The sequence below is a fragment of the Ctenopharyngodon idella genome, chromosome 7 (genome assembly GCF_019924925.1).
Source record: "Ctenopharyngodon idella isolate HZGC_01 chromosome 7, HZGC01, whole genome shotgun sequence".
NCBI lineage: Eukaryota > Metazoa > Chordata > Actinopteri > Cypriniformes > Xenocyprididae > Ctenopharyngodon > Ctenopharyngodon idella.
In genome coordinates, this window is record NC_067226.1 from 2,123,869 (window position 1) to 2,139,255 (window position 15,387).

Below are 15,387 nucleotides of genomic sequence, written 5' to 3' on the forward strand. Positions count from 1 at the left end.
ATTGGCCGACTAGCTTTGTCAATCATTTTCAATGAAGAGGCTTCTGATTTTTTTCCAGTAATTCCAAGTCTATACATTTTTATACAGTTTTACGCTGCATTATAATTTTATTCCAACTTCTGTGGCTATAAATAAGCTTTTGAAATAATATAATTCAAGAAACCACCCCACCCCCACGTCATGTGACGAAAGCAAGCGCGGGTAATTCGGAAGTAACACGCGAAACAGACTGTAATACATCAAAACGGTGCTGTTTTTCGAGGTAAGGATATTTTTAAATACTGATTTGTGACATACATGTCAAAGTCGGTTTTAACTGAATTGTGGCAAATGTATTTTGTACGGTTGTACTCAGCTAATCTGCAAGCGAGGTAAATTATCTTGATACAAACGTTGAACAGATAGCTCGTTTTTAACGGCTCTTGAAATTCAAAATATTGTATTAATCTGTTATTCTGACGTTAAAGCTAAAGCAACTTTAGCTGTCTTTGAGGTATAATGACCGAGTCGTGTCTGAAACTTCTGGTTAAGTGACAGATTGTTGATGGGTCTTGTACAGTTAGTTTTTTTTTTCTTTCCTGAGGAGTATTATAATTTAAATATATATTCATCTTTATAAGTGTGTTTTGATACCAGTTAGTGTGTTGGTCACAGGCGTTTTGTGGAAACTGCTTTTTCCAAATCTGTTTTTCACAGAGCATATCAGGCTAAATCACCACAACGATGTATAACGTTAACTGTTTATGGGTCAATGACATGACGTGCATATTTTTGTGTCCAAGTGTATTATTTCCTTTTAAAATAATTTGATAAATTCATGACATATATCACTTTATTCTATAAAACCTACTCAGTTTGAATTTACTGTAGTACATTTAAATAATACATATTTTATTTTGTTATCTTAAATCCCCAAAATGTTAAGTGGTGCAACTGTCCAAACAAATGAACAGACGAGAAAACTATACAAAATAGTGTCTTAATAATAATAAAAAAGTTAAAAACTAAAGGCTATGGCATCATTTTATGTTTGAAACCTTTCATAAACAAATTTTATAAATAAAGCTGTTGAGATAATTGAAAAGCTTTTGTCCAGCAATTTGAACGTTGGGGTGGCACAACTGCAAACATGACACTTATATTATAAATTGACAAGGTAATAGCAGTAAACATGATAATGCATCATCTGTTCTAGAGGACTCCAACTGATCCTTGTGGCCGAGTGAAAAGGTTTGTACATCTCTCTCAAATACTGGTAAAAACTGCTCATTTCAAGTATGGGTAGGTTTTTTTTTGTTCATCCTTCTGAGATTGTCCCCATTTGTACAACTGAATGTTTCAAGATGTAGGAAATCCAACATTTGATAGAAATCACTTTTATTTAAAAATAAAAAAGACATTAATTACCACTATAACCAACAGATGGCAGCAGAGGACCATTTATTGGCTCATATTAGCCATTTTCTGTAATAGCTAGTTTTTCACTCAGTTTCGCTTTTGAATAAATGTTAAACATTATAAAATCACTAAGTTTAAAAATACATTTTGTCAAGGTGAAGTATGAAGTACTCACAAAAGGAAAAACAATAACTTTTCTTGTGAATGAATTACACAGAAAACGAGCACCACGCTCTCCCTTTATAACCACAGAAGCTGTCAGTCAGTGCAGCGCAAGCTTAATGATTTTGGCACACTTGTGAAAACTCACATTTTATTCAATGACTCTAACTAAAGTGTACAATAAATCTTTAATTTACAGTGTGTTGACCCCCTTTTTTTTTTTTTTTTTTTTTTTTTTTACACGAAAGTGTGAAAACTGATGGTTGAATTGAATTTTGCCAAGGAGGAACACTGAGTTGGGCCTCCTTTTGTGTATGCATATAATAAGTCAGGCTTGCAATAATGTCCTTTGACTATCTGCCTTAGGATAACTGAATATCTCTGAAGTGTGAGCCAAGTTCGCATAAGCAGACATGCTGGATGGGGCTCAGTTCGTTGAGGCATTGTCACGTTTGGGTTACCCACGGGCATCTATGCTGAAAGGTTCTGAGTTTGACTGGTTATTTGACACCGCACCAGATAACCTGCACCTTTTACGTGTCGTCTGCAACCGCCTGAACCGCAGCAATGTTCTAACGCCAGAAGAATTGCAAGCGTACAAGGCACTCCAGAAGACCGGGAAGCCTATCTTGGATGAGGCAACACTAGCGGAGTTGCTTAAAACCTGTTTGCCTGTGGATGGAGGTGTAGGGTTACAGGGCTGTTCTGTGCTGGGTGGTGAGGGAAATGTAACAATTGAGGACCTTGAGACAGAACTTCAAGCTCTCCGCAAGGAAAAGCAGCTAAAACAACGGAGACTCAACAAGCTGCAGATGCTAGCTACCAACTGGGGTGCAAACACCTCTGCATCCCAAGCACTGCTGCAGGAAGGTGGCAATGTGGTAAAAGATGCCAACTCTGCCTTGGCAGCTGAAAATGCATACACCAACTCAGCAGTAGAGAACTTGTCAAAGGAGACCATCAAACTGGCTGGCTTTTTCCAAACCAGCCTAAGGAGTACGGATGGAGCAGCTCCACCTTTAGTTCCTCAACCAGGGATCCCAGTACTCCTCTCTCAGTTGTCTCTAGAGCCATTCCTCCAGCAACAAGAGCAATTCACCAAAGTGCTGGCTGCCTACACTCAGCGTCAGTTCTTTCAGGGCATCTCAGACATGATGGAGACCTCCACATTAAATCGCTGGCAGCTGACAAATCTGAGCTGTTGCAGTGAGAATGAGGAAGAAGAGGATGAGGGACTAGTGGAGCTCAGGAAGAAAGAGATGGCACGACTGCAGTGGGCATATATAGTGGCCCAGTACCAGCTGGTGAAAGAGAGGGCAGAGGAGCATGGTGACAAGGCAGCAAAAGAGTGGCTCATCCAGCGAATGAACAGCAGCACAGAGGTAAAAACATTTTACTTATGTTGATACTTTTTTTTTATGGCAGCTATGTATTTCCTTCGGTCATTCATTTTTCAAGACTAGTAAAGTTGACCAGAAGCAAAGACTGTACATATACACTATGTGAAAGTTTGGGGTCAGTAAATTTATTTATTTTATTTTTTTTACTTTTAAGAAATTGAAGCTTTTCAGCAAGGACGCATTCAATTGTGACAGTAGATACATTCATAATATTACAAAAGATTTCTGTTTTAAATAAATGCTGTTCTTTTGAACTTTCTATTCATAAAAGTATCCTGAAAAAAATTAATCATGGTTTCAATAAAAATATTAAGTAGCACAACTGTTTTCAACATTGTAAATAATAATTTTTTTGAGGACCAGATTATGTGACACCGGAGACTGGAGTAGTGATGCTGAAAATTCAGATTTGCAATAACAGGAATAATATATATTTCAATAGAAAAATTTTATTTTAAGTTGTAATATTTTGCAATATTACCGTTTTTACTATATTTTTGGTCAAATGAATGCATCCTTGATGCATAAGAAGACTTCTTTCAAAGACGTAAAAAAATCTTACCAACCTCAATCTTTTGAAAGTAGTACATTCATTTTACTAAATTTAAAAATTTAGTTAAATAATTCGTAATTATATTTAGATCATAGCTGACATCCATTTTGTAGATGTGTGAAACAACATTTTAACCGCTATTGTAACATGCTCAAGCAAATTTGGCTGTAGATAAACACACTGTGCTAGGAGAAGAAACTTGTGCATGTGACGTTTAATGATACATTTGTGTCCCTTGGATTGAGTATACCTATAAATGTTTCTCATTTTCTCCCTCTCGTAGTCTCTGTGCTGCTCACAGGTGAGCAGGCTTGAGCCTGATCTACGCTCTGAGATCCTCTCAATTCAGTCTGAAATTCAGTCTCTTATGTTAGACCCAGTCCGCTCCGCATTACGAGACTGTGCCCGCCTCCTTAACATCCCCGTGGTGCGTGGTGACCTCGCTCTTCAAGTAGCCAGGCAAAATTACTACACCTCCAGACAAAGCGAAGTTCGCGACCAGCTTCTCCGTCAGAAGACCTTCTTCGAACTTGTGCGTCTGGCCCAGGATGCAGAGCTCCTTAGGGGGAAGAGGGTGATGGAGCAGCTTGATGAAATAGTGAAGAGGCTACAGGAGGCAGCAGAAGCTGCTACTCAAAGAGAAAACACTTTGACACAACCTCACTTGACCCAAGTCCCCTACCTTGGTCCTAATGCTAAACAGCAGATCATGAGCTCTAAGGACACAGCCTTTAGCAGGTAGCCCACCATAAGTGGCGAGAGGTTTAATTTACAGTTTTGTACTGTGTATTGCAGGTTGAGTTTGTAAGATTATATGCTGTGTTCATCCTTCAGGTTGCTGCAGATGCTTGAGATGGGTAAGGCCTCCACGGAAAGAGAGGATCCATTCCAAACCTACGGTAGGCTGGAAACAGCAGCCTCCAACCTACAGGAGCATCTGGTCACTGTACAAGAGGCTTTGGATGGGGCCAGACGAGAGCAAGCCTTTACTGGAGCTCGGTTAGAACATGACCGAGATGCGCTCGACCAAGTGGCGTACTCTGACATTGTGCAGCCTCTCCTGAGGCCGCAGGTATGTGCTACAGCCACACCTGCACTGGAGCTCTGCCCTCATGCACAGGTATGTCTTTCTTTTCTTTCTTTTTTCTCAACCTCGCCGCCATTTTCTACATCATTCGTTGTGAATCCCAAGAAACGTGAGCAGATTTATTTGTCAGTATTCATGGCTTGTAAAACGCATGCACCTCTCATCATTGTTTGGTGGTGGATTTTTCTGCACAGTAATTTTGTTTTGTTGCTGTTTTAAGACTTTAAAATTGTCAATGGCTTCTGCTTTCTTTCCTGTCACTGCAACACCTCACTGTCTGTGTCTGTGAAACACATTTTATTTGACTGTGATTGTTCTAGTCCTCTGAGAACAGTTCTGTTCTGCTGACACCCTTGAAAAGCTTTTTAACAAAGTTAGTCCAGAATCACTTTTAGAGTTTTAATTAAAAAAATGGATCTTAAACTTTAGTTGTTTTATCATTTTTATATTTGAACCTAGATTGGCAATGAAAATAGTCATGGAAGCTGGCATGATTTCTCCTCTTAACTTCTCATTTTAATACAAAATTAAAATGAGAAGGAAATTTAATTTAAAAGATTACCTTATTAGCAGTGAATTAAATCCTTGCATGCACAGAAAGTAATCAGTGTTCATTAGGAGTTTAAACCCTCTCCGTCTGACTTGTTCCAACCAACTCTCTCTGTTTAGGAGCTCACAATTGTTCTAGATGAGCTGGAGGTCAAGCAGAAGACCTTGTACACACTTCTTCAGGACATAGTTGGGGACTTGAAGGCCAAACGAGGGAGACTTGAACGCAGTGCCTCCCTGAGGAGAGAGAGGGAACTGTATGTTTATTTCCATCTGGACCCAAGACTGCTCAGTAGGGCAGTGAGAGATATAGAGGCTCGAGCAGGGCTTATGTAGAATCAGATCTCCTTTGTCTACACCAGCCAACATATACAGAGGTCCCTGCTGCAAAAATAAAAAATATGGATGACTGAGAAATTAATGTTAAATGCAGATTAGGACATGGACCATTGTTGCTTCTACGTTGTGGAGCTCCATAGATCTTATATTCTCATGTATTATTCTTTATTTCTGCTATCTGCTAAAAGTTAATGTTCTTTAGTTATGTCAAATTTGTGTTCAGTGCTTACAGTTTCACATTAATTTGCATTTGTACTTTTACAAATGTGCCCCACTTTGTATAAATCATGGTGCTTATATATTTTTGGTGTTTAACAGTTCTATCTTTGTGAATAAACATCATTTGTAATTTCAGTGTTTGAGCAAATATTTTTGTGTGTGCGTGTTTCAATGCGATTTGGTTTTTTGCTTCAACGCATTTAAGATTTTCATCTCATTAAAAGACCACCAGAAAAACAACAGCCGACTATGTGTATTATCTTTTGATAGATCTGAGTTGACTGACAGACATTGGAACAATGGATTTCCACTCCTAGAGTGGAAGAGTATGACAGCAGTGTTGCTTGTGCATATTTGATCCCTTTACTGTCAGATTTCAATCCAGCACCTCTTAGATCACACTGCTATTTTTCTGCATATGTATCTACAGGGTTAAGACAGACTAGAAGAGCAGGAAATGAGATGGAGAGCTACCTCTGCTGCAATCTGAGCACAGCTCCTCTCTCCGCAGCTGCACAGAGCATCATAGCAGCCCTTCGGGTCCAGTATGCGCATAGGGGAGAAAGAAACGGAGCTAGTGAGTTAGAAACAGAACATTCTAACAATATTATTAACTTGAGGCTTGTTATGGCCATTAGGAAGTTGAATGTTATTGGTTTTGTTCACACTCAACTGGCAAGTTCTAATTTTTATGCTAAGCTTGATGCCTTAGAAAGAATGACTTGCTTCACATACAAATTTTAAAAATGAGTTAAATATTTTTCTGTCTGAGGGAATCTGTTAAATCATTCAAAATTACAGCCTTGACTTCTAGAGGGTTCAGACTGTCTCAGCATCAAGGCAGAGATGACAGAAATCAAGAGTTGTACGGGTGAGTAATATGTGTTTTAGAAACGTTCTGTACATATTGAGCCAACAGTAATTTCTTTATTTTCATAACTACAAATAAAATAATTAATTTGACTTTTAAAACTTATTTAAACTGTAAACTTTAACTATAAAACTTACTATAAAACTTTTAAACTGCTGATTATGTCTTTGTTTTGAACAAATTTACGTTGATAGTATTTATTCTCTGATCATGTCATCTTCTGATTCATGTGTTCTATCTCTCTTTAGAGACTTGGACTTAAATAATCTGGCAGAAGATTCAAACCACTTCAAGCTAAGGGATGTGACCAGTAATGAGAGGTTTGCACTCTACTATGTGATATGTGATATCATAAATATATGAATGTCCTTCATATACTGGTAGCACAGGGAGAAAACGGTTTATGCTTGTTCCACTTTACTAGCGTGGAGAGCCTTCAGATTAGACCAGACGTTATGACAGAAGCAGAGATCCATAAACTGACCTTCGGTAAGAGGAAGTGGATTCAACCAGCAAGCCCCACTGGAAAAGGCCCAGTATGTTGCAATCAACATGAGGCTCCCCCAGTGAAGAAGATCAGCTTTAGCCAGCTTACGTTGCTTACTAACAACTGTCATCCAGCATCCGAAGAAGAGTGCAAAAGGATTAATATTGTGGACAATCAGAGTAAGAATGGACAGATAAACCAATTTTGGAGCTGTCAATCAGGGTTGACAGAGAAAGATAACGGTGATTCTGTTTGTGAGGAAACCTCAAAAGAGGCCAGAGCTGCCAAAGCTGTGTTCATACAAGTGCAGCATAATACTTTTATATCTAATGCAGAGAAACCAACATCTAAATATAAGGATCTGGAGACCAGCCATTGCTGGCAAGATAGTAGAAACTCTGAATTGTCAGCTCCAGTGGAAAGTTGTGCACATGCCAAAAGATGTGGGAGCATCTCTCTCCTTGAACGTGTGCAAGACACACCTGTTAGGTCAGGTGAAATACTGGACTCGGAAAGGGAGAAAGAAGACAGCGACTCTGAAAGACAAGATATTACCAAGAGCAGAACTGGTAAGTGCAGTGCTTGATGGGCTACTAGACAATACAAATACATTACATATTCTTTGTATTGCAGTCCTGCCTTATGTCACATGATTTCACAAGTAAGATATTCTTCCAGTGTTCCTGCTTTAACTAGGCTGAAAATGTCTGATCCGCAAACAAATTGGTCTTGTTAACCAGTTCTTGGTCAAACCAGTTTCAGAGTGTTATCAAGATAATTATTAATAATTTGCAGATATATGTTTAAAATGGTTTTAGTTGGTGTATAGCACATTACACCACAGGACATGTCAGCTTGGACAGAAATGAGCTTCCATTCATTTCATCCGGTGACAATGCTGAGAGACTATTCACTCTTTTTATTGTACATGCAGGTTCTCCCCAGCCAGATGAGAATACAATACTGATGCCTGTTGAAGAGAGAACTGGAAAGATGGAGTCCACAGTACATCACACCAGTGGTGGTGTGCAGCACAGCATCCAGCCCCACTCTCAGGTAATGTACATGTACTCACTCCAGAGCAGAGAAAAGGCAGTACCTGTGGCTGTGTTATGTCATCAGAGAGGTCATTTTAGTGTAGTTTTCTGGATGATCTTATTTTTTTCCCCACTATTTCACCTTTTTTTGTCCTGACCTTTCTAAGATGTATTCTGTCACTTTAAAGTTACACTCTAAAGTGATAAGAAAATGTAGCACTGGTAAAAAGTGGTCTATAAGGGATCAATTTAATTAATGTGTAAATGTGTGAGCATGAGGGTCTGTCTGTACTCAGATGGCTCAGAGTGGTCCATTAGCAGTGCTGCATTACATTGTGGGAATGAAGATAAAGCATCAAAATATATATTGTAAGTTTCCTTTGTACAGAGAAGAAAAAACAGAAAACTCCCCTGGGGTTCTGAAGTACAGAGCATCAGAGTGATGAAGAGAACAAGTACTGACAATGAACTAAGCATGCACACACATACAATCCAAAGGACAGCGTTCTCTCACCTGCTTTCAGAGTTGTCTAGACAAAGAACACTAAAATCTAGATGTTCTATAAATAGCATAAACGTTAAAAGCCGCTATTATCTGTGGATCAATTATCTAGTATGTAAGAATGTTTTGACCCTGAGTGTTTTTTTGTTTGTTTGTTTTTTTTTTACTCCTTTCAAGGTGAAACAGCCTACTAATGAATAATGGAAATCTCTTACTGCAGATGTCTGTTACATAAAGAATAACAGGGGTCGTTTAGGGGTTGAGAAGTACCAGACAAAGACTTGTCCTTGCAGCGATAAAAGTGTGGGTGCATCAGCCTGAAAACTGCTTTAGAGAGCTTTATTAGTGACAGCCTGGGAACTGTGAACATTCTCTTTTTGAAGCTTTTTTAAAGCTGATTTGTCTGGCGCTGACATCCACACACTGAAATGGAGGGTTGCATGTGGATGGCTGTCTGCTGCCAATTTAAGCTTTTTGGTGTTATGAAATTGACTTTATTTGGATTGCTTTTGTGAAATATTCCCTTCACATGTGAATAAGAGAGAGTGTGAACTCAAATGTCCTCTTCTTAAACTCTACCTGCATTTGTTTTCTTGACACATACAGGCTGGTGAGGTGAAATCATTTCTAAAGCATATTGGAAAATGGGAACCCTCTGGACCCTTACAGGAAGCTCCTAAGATCACTTCATCCCAGGAGTTGTGCAAAAATACACTTAGAAACCCAACGGTCCTACATGCAAAAGTAAAGGGCTCGGTGCAGCTCTTAAAACAACCAAAAGCTCCACGGCCTGGTGTCAAGAGGCAGAGACATCCCCTCAGACGCCAGAAAGAATCTAAGAGTCAAGGATGCAATAAACCGAATAACTTCAAACACCTCAAGCCCTCCGATCCAAGTCTGTCAGGATCCAAAATAAGCTATCAGATGTCTTCAGAAACAGATAGAAAAGAAGATGGAAACACAACAACCTTTAGAGGGGCTTTTAGTCTGATCTCTGATCCCAGGGTGTGCGACACAGGGCGTCTCTCACAAGAGGATAGAGAATTTATGTTGGAGGAGGTTGGAAAAGCGAAAGCATTAGTTGTTACCATGGTATACCAAGACGGCACAATACAACTGGACCCAGAACAGGTGTGTTTACAGATTCACTAGATGATATTCATCAATTAGTTTGGAGAAGAAAAGCATTGATTGTGGGCTTTAGTTGGTAAACTATTAAGCTTTGGTTGTACTACAAATTTTGGTGAATATACACTATTGTTGCAAAGTTTAGGGATTTAAAAAAAAAAAAGTAATTACTTTATTTCAGCAAGGATGCATTAAATTAATCAAAAGTTATGGTATATGTTACAAAACATTTCCATTTCAAATAATTGTTCTTTTTCAAATCCTGAAAAATGTATCATGGTTTCCACAAAAAAATTAAGCATTACAACTGTTTTCAACATTTATAATAATAAGAAATGTTTCTTAAGCACCAAATTAGCATATTAATACTAGAGTAATGGGTGTTGAAAATTCAGCTTTGCTATCACAGAAATAAATTATAATGTCAATCATTTTTAATTGTAGTAATATTTCAAAATATTACTGTTCACTGTATTTGTCAGATAAATGCAGCCTTAGTTTTGGACTTCATTCAAAGAAAAAAAAATGCACTCAACTCATACAAGGCACACTGAAATTCTTTCAAATGTTGTACGAGTGGTAATGTATGTTAGCATTAATGGCTTGATGTGTTCAATGTCTCTTCTAAAGAAGCTGTACCCTGCAGTGTGTGGCCTGCTGGTTTTGCTGAAGACTGATTTGGACTCAGAGGGACTACAGGACAGACCACCAGAGAGGGTGCTGTTCCTCAAACTAGAGCAGACACCAGCCTGGGCCCAACAAGACTTTACACAAAAGCAGGATGCCTTTACCAGGTGTGCTGGTGTTTTTTGGAGAGGAAATGAGAAAGAGACAGAGAGGTGTTTGCGTTTGTCTACTCTCCTTACTATCCCTGCTTTTTCTGTCACAGAAGGTAAGTAGCATTCATTGTTAGTATTTCTTTAACCCTTTAAGCCCTGAAGGAATTTTTAGAGTTGTTTTTTTCTGAGTGACATACGCAAAATGGTAGTAGGTATCATTTAAGAGAAAACCTTTTAAATTTTTAGAAAATAAATTTGCGTTATATTTGGACATGCTGAGAAACTGCTGATAAAAGACAAAAAAATAAAAATGTGCTCAAGGGAAATTTCACATACTGTATCTTTCTTATTTGACATGCAATATCTCAGGAAGTTCCCCTACTCTTTTTAATCGTGAGAATCTGCTGTAAATAATTAAGGGCCATTTTTCACTATCTGTGCATGTTTCATAAAGTTACAAGCGAAAACACCACATGAATGCTACATTTGTTTTTTACTTACCTACATGTGTGTCTGTGGGGTTTTATGTGTTATAACTCCATGAGGATTATCTTTAGATCTAAGTGACGGATTATGGTACGTTTTCCACAATCTGAGCATGATTTATGAAGTTGCAAGCAAACACGTGACATAAATGCCACATCCTTATATTATTTACATATGGGTCTGGGGGGGCTTCATGTACAAAAACTCGCTCAAGTTCAGTCAAAGCCCAGAACAATTATGCTTGTTGTATTGTATTCTGTGAGACCTTTCAAATGATGTATGACACATGACTATATGAGCTGTATGATGTTTTTGACATATTACAGTACAGTACAAAAATTTTTAAAAGGATTTGTATCACCGGTAGTACACTTCGAGTTTAAGGGGTTAAAGGGATACTGTTACATGTGTAATGTGGCCTCTGTGTAGGTAAGCACTTGTGCGTATATGTTATTTAGAGATTCTGTAGATAGTAGGTGGTGTTGAGTGTGTGTTTTTCTGTATCTGTTTGTCTGTCTGTCCTTAGAGAGCTGCTGCTGCAGATGATGTGTGGCACAAAGCCGTTTGTGTGCTTTAAAGCTAAAGACCTGCTTCGCACAGCATTGAGACACTTTAGCAGAGACCTGAGCTGGAAACAAGGTGACATACATGAATGTCCTTTATCTCTTGACTATTTAAACAGTTACCATGTTATGTAATATTTTCATAATAACATGAGCCGAGTGGAATGAAGAAAGTGATTTGTGTGATTTATATTTAAAATGTTAAGCAAGTGCTGCTTTGTTTACAGTTTGTATAACTGCAGTCCTAGTTTCAGTTTCCTTTTTTGAATGGTGAAAATAGACCATTGATACCTGCTGATATAGACAGTTATTTCCGTACACGCAGGCACAGAATGCACGTGCTGTAGCCTGTAGTCCTTTTGGTGTGTTTAAGCAGTTTGGCCGAGACGCAGCCGCCGCGAGGTGACAACACAGTCAGCTTTCGTAGCCACTATTTCTTTGACATCAGCTTGGTGTGTTTCGGGTTTAACAGAAATATTTTCAACAGTGCTCTCACTAATGGACTTTTGAACCCCACTGTGTATTCACAAAAGTGGGAAACTGTTTAAATGACATTACCATTAAATATAGACTTTTAATAAATCTAATGTTTTAAAAGAATTTGGGAACAAGGGTATTATCGGTAATATTTAAGTGATTTTTAACTTGGACATCTGATTCTGTGCAGTGTTGGGGTGTCAAGTCATGGATCCTCAGATTGCTGCGTGGTTGTTAGATCCTGGCGACTCTGCTTCCTGCTTTCAGACCCTGCTTTCCAAACACTACAGACATCCAGTTATGCCCACACTGCAACCTGTGCTTGGGCAAGCCAAGGTCAGGATACACACTTGATTCAATAAATGGTGGTCAAAAAAGGCCCCGCCAGGTTTATTTTAATTTTTACTTGGAAATGACACTTTTACTGTGACATTGTGCCTCTCCTTATCAGGTGACTCAAGCAATCTCAAATTTGGCTCTCCTACACAAGCTAATGGTGGAACTACAAAACAAGCTTCAGGTAATTTATCATGAATCTTTTCTAAATAAAGCATAATGTACACAATTTCTCAGTTGTCTCTCATCCTCTCTCAACTTTCCACCCCTGTCTGTCTGTTTCTCTGTAGACTCGGGGGCTGTGGCAGCTCTATTCTGGCATAGAACAAAAGATGATTCCAGTTCTGGCAGGTCTGAGCAAACAGATTCTAGAGATAACAAAGTGAATGACTTCGCTTACAGAATCTCATCATACTACATATCCATGATCTATTCACTTCATGATATAATCGTAATGATTTTGTTTTCTATTTTTACTTGAAAACAGTGGTGTAACTTTGTTTTGAAAAGTATGTGGGACAGGAGTGTGTGTGTGTGTGTGTGTGTGTGTGTGTGTGTGTTCTTGTATTCATGGATTATGAGGACACATGTGTATAATGACATGGGTATTGCAACGTAAACATGGTTTATGAGGACACTTCCTGTGTCCTCGTAACCAAATGGCTTAAAAAATATACTAAACAGTGTTTTTTTTTTTAAATTAAAAAAAAATGTAGACAGTTTCCTGTGATGGGTAGGTTTAGGGGTAGGGGGATAGAATGTACAGTTTGTACAGTATAAAAACCATTACGTCTATGGAGAGTCCCCGTAAACCACATATACAAGTGTGTGTGTGTATGTGTGAGAGAGAGAGAGAGAAAAAAAAATAAGACTACGATGTCCAGAAATCAATTTCAGTAGTACATTGAGTTTAATTTAATGACATAGAACTCCTGTTTATTGTGATAGTTTCATCCTTACATCTACTATAATACAATATGTTGTTAGACCCAAGATTGTTCACGTTGGTGAATAAATAGATCCGCTATTAGCATTCGTGAGTTTAAATGGTCTGGTGGTAGAACTTTTGTTAAGCATGCTAGAGGTTCTGAATTATAATTCGCACTTATATAATTTTTTTTTCCTCTCAATGTTCAGTGATTGTAAATCAAGAACAGGGACACGTTTCTGTGCATTTTATTTTGTGATTTCAACGGAACGAATAGAGGGTCTCCACAACGGTTAGCGATAGATTGGAGCGCTCGTCTGTGCACGAAACACTACCACTGATAACAGCGGCAACAAGCACTCAGCATGATTATAAAAACAACACATTCAAGCACCAGATTGACTCTTATTTAACTCTGCTAGTCAACTAGAGATGTTTAATTTGTATTACATACATCTGTACCGCAAGATGTTTCAAAAAGTGGTGGGGACATGTCCCACCTGTTCCACCAGCAAATTACGCCTATGCTTGAAACAGTTCCAAATTGTTTTTTACTGTATGTCACAGACGTTTTTTTTCATCAGTGTGTTCACAATCAAATATGTTTTTGTGAAATCTTGAAATTGCCACATATTTGAATTTGACCAACTGTTTCAGATCCTGTCATACAGAATTTTTGAATGCAGTTTTGTATTTAATCAGGTAATTTGTGACTAATCCTTCTTTAATTCTCTAATTTTTCAGCTACTTAATTTTTTTTATTTGCAGTGTTCAGTTAAACCTTTAGTCCAGCGCATTCATTTCCTTTCTATCTTTAAATTTTCATTTCACTGTCTGAAACGAAACACTATTTCAGAAGGAAGCTATATATCACTGCTTTAAAGTACCCCTGCAGTCAATAATTTTATCCCTTAAAACTTATCTTTGATAATCAAAATGACATATTTAAACTTTTATATTAAAAGCTTTTTTTCATGTGAAAATAATTTCTTTATGCCTTAAAATAGCTTGAATGTAACTCTACGCCCTTGCTTCATTTAGTATGCTGTTACATTAATATGCAAATTAGTCCACTCATTTACACCAGCTCGGACTACCTGATCCACTCAGTCATCTCTAGTAAACGCTACACAATGGCAAGTGGAAATATTGGCTTAATTGAGCAATATATGTTTGAACCAGAAACTGATTCAGAAGAAGAAGAGGAACAGTGAATTATACAGGGTCGTCTTCTCTACAAGTCGATATATCTGAATGGTAATGCGTTTTATGCATTGCTCGGACATGGTTTATTACAACGTCAGACACTGTAATTGATATGATTAGCCTTAGGCTTGACTATGTTATGAAATGGCTAATAATGTATTGCTAATGTTATACAAACCATGTTCCTGTTTGCCATCTCAGAGTCAGACTGCTGCCTTCTAAACATCAGCATACTTAGAAACGCTTTGAACAGCATAGAAAGTGATTAGTTATGTGATTGTGATAATAGGAAACGGCCAGTTTCAAACGCCGGTTTTGAGACTGTCTTTGGCACACTGCAGTTTTACTCAGCAATGGTTGACTGATGGTTTGCTCATGCTTTGTCTTAAAGCGTATTAAAAACTCTGTATAAACAACATTAAAAACTTGATTTTCACCTCAGGAGGTCTTTTGCATTTACAATGAAGCTAATAATTTTGAGGTGCTGCTTTAACATTGTTCTCGCTCTCTTAGCAATGGAGAGCTATAAAATTAATGTGGACAAGGAGACCTTGAAAAAGACTTCAGAAATGTTGGGGGTAAGAGTTTGTGTTTGTAATTTTATAAACAACTATAAAAAGTGATTTTCTCAAGCCTATCTGCCCTGAGGGGGAATGGAGAGTCTGTTATATATAGTTAATATTAATGAGTAGAACATTACTTTCTCTTAAACTTCTCTCATATCACTTATCTTCTCATTCTCTCTCATGAGTGTACATATATTGTTTTCTCTAGTGCTTTGTCTATATTAATTTCATAAACTTTTACACTTTTCACGCTTCCTCCTCTTCTATCGTTTTTCTAAATCTCTCCCATCCTTCCCCAGTTCTCTCAGAAGAAA

At 38.0% G+C, this 15,387-nt stretch overlaps 2 protein-coding genes across 6 annotated transcripts in view; both read left to right on the plus strand.

Moving 5' to 3' along the window:
- Nucleotides 1-20: 20 nt before the first annotated feature.
- LOC127516243 (HAUS augmin-like complex subunit 3) lies at nt 21-15,367 on the plus strand. 5 transcript variants are annotated; one of them, XM_051900675.1, is made up of 12 exons: nt 130-262; nt 6,138-6,284; nt 6,509-6,578; nt 6,827-6,898; nt 7,003-7,634; nt 8,000-8,121; nt 9,211-9,735; nt 10,363-10,526; nt 11,524-11,636; nt 12,228-12,373; nt 12,489-12,557; nt 12,664-15,367. In XM_051900675.1, the coding sequence occupies exons 2-12, from the start codon at nt 6,170-6,172 to the stop codon at nt 12,757-12,759; spliced, it is 2,124 nt and encodes a 707-aa protein (XP_051756635.1). In that variant the 5' UTR covers nt 130-262; nt 6,138-6,169; the 3' UTR covers nt 12,760-15,367. The 5 variants fall into 5 exon arrangements, with proteins under 5 accessions (XP_051756636.1, XP_051756637.1, XP_051756639.1 ...); XM_051900677.1 differs by lacking the exons at nt 6,138-6,284; nt 6,509-6,578; nt 6,827-6,898; ... (6 more) ...; nt 12,489-12,557; nt 12,664-15,367 and adding exons at nt 1,198-1,230; nt 1,927-2,942; nt 3,797-4,251; nt 4,348-4,633; nt 5,270-5,842 and having other exon boundaries at nt 58-262; XM_051900679.1 differs by lacking the exons at nt 6,138-6,284; nt 6,509-6,578; nt 6,827-6,898; ... (6 more) ...; nt 12,489-12,557; nt 12,664-15,367 and adding exons at nt 1,196-1,230; nt 1,927-2,942; nt 3,797-4,251; nt 4,348-4,585; nt 5,270-5,842 and having other exon boundaries at nt 65-262.
- The window catches only part of LOC127515583 (DNA polymerase nu-like), a 48,106-nt gene continuing 47,741 nt past the window's right edge, over nt 15,023-15,387 (plus strand). Inside the window, exon 1 of the mRNA XM_051899407.1 lies at nt 15,023-15,085. Within this exon, the coding sequence (XP_051755367.1) occupies nt 15,023-15,085 (63 nt within the window). The remainder of the gene's footprint in view (nt 15,086-15,387) is intronic.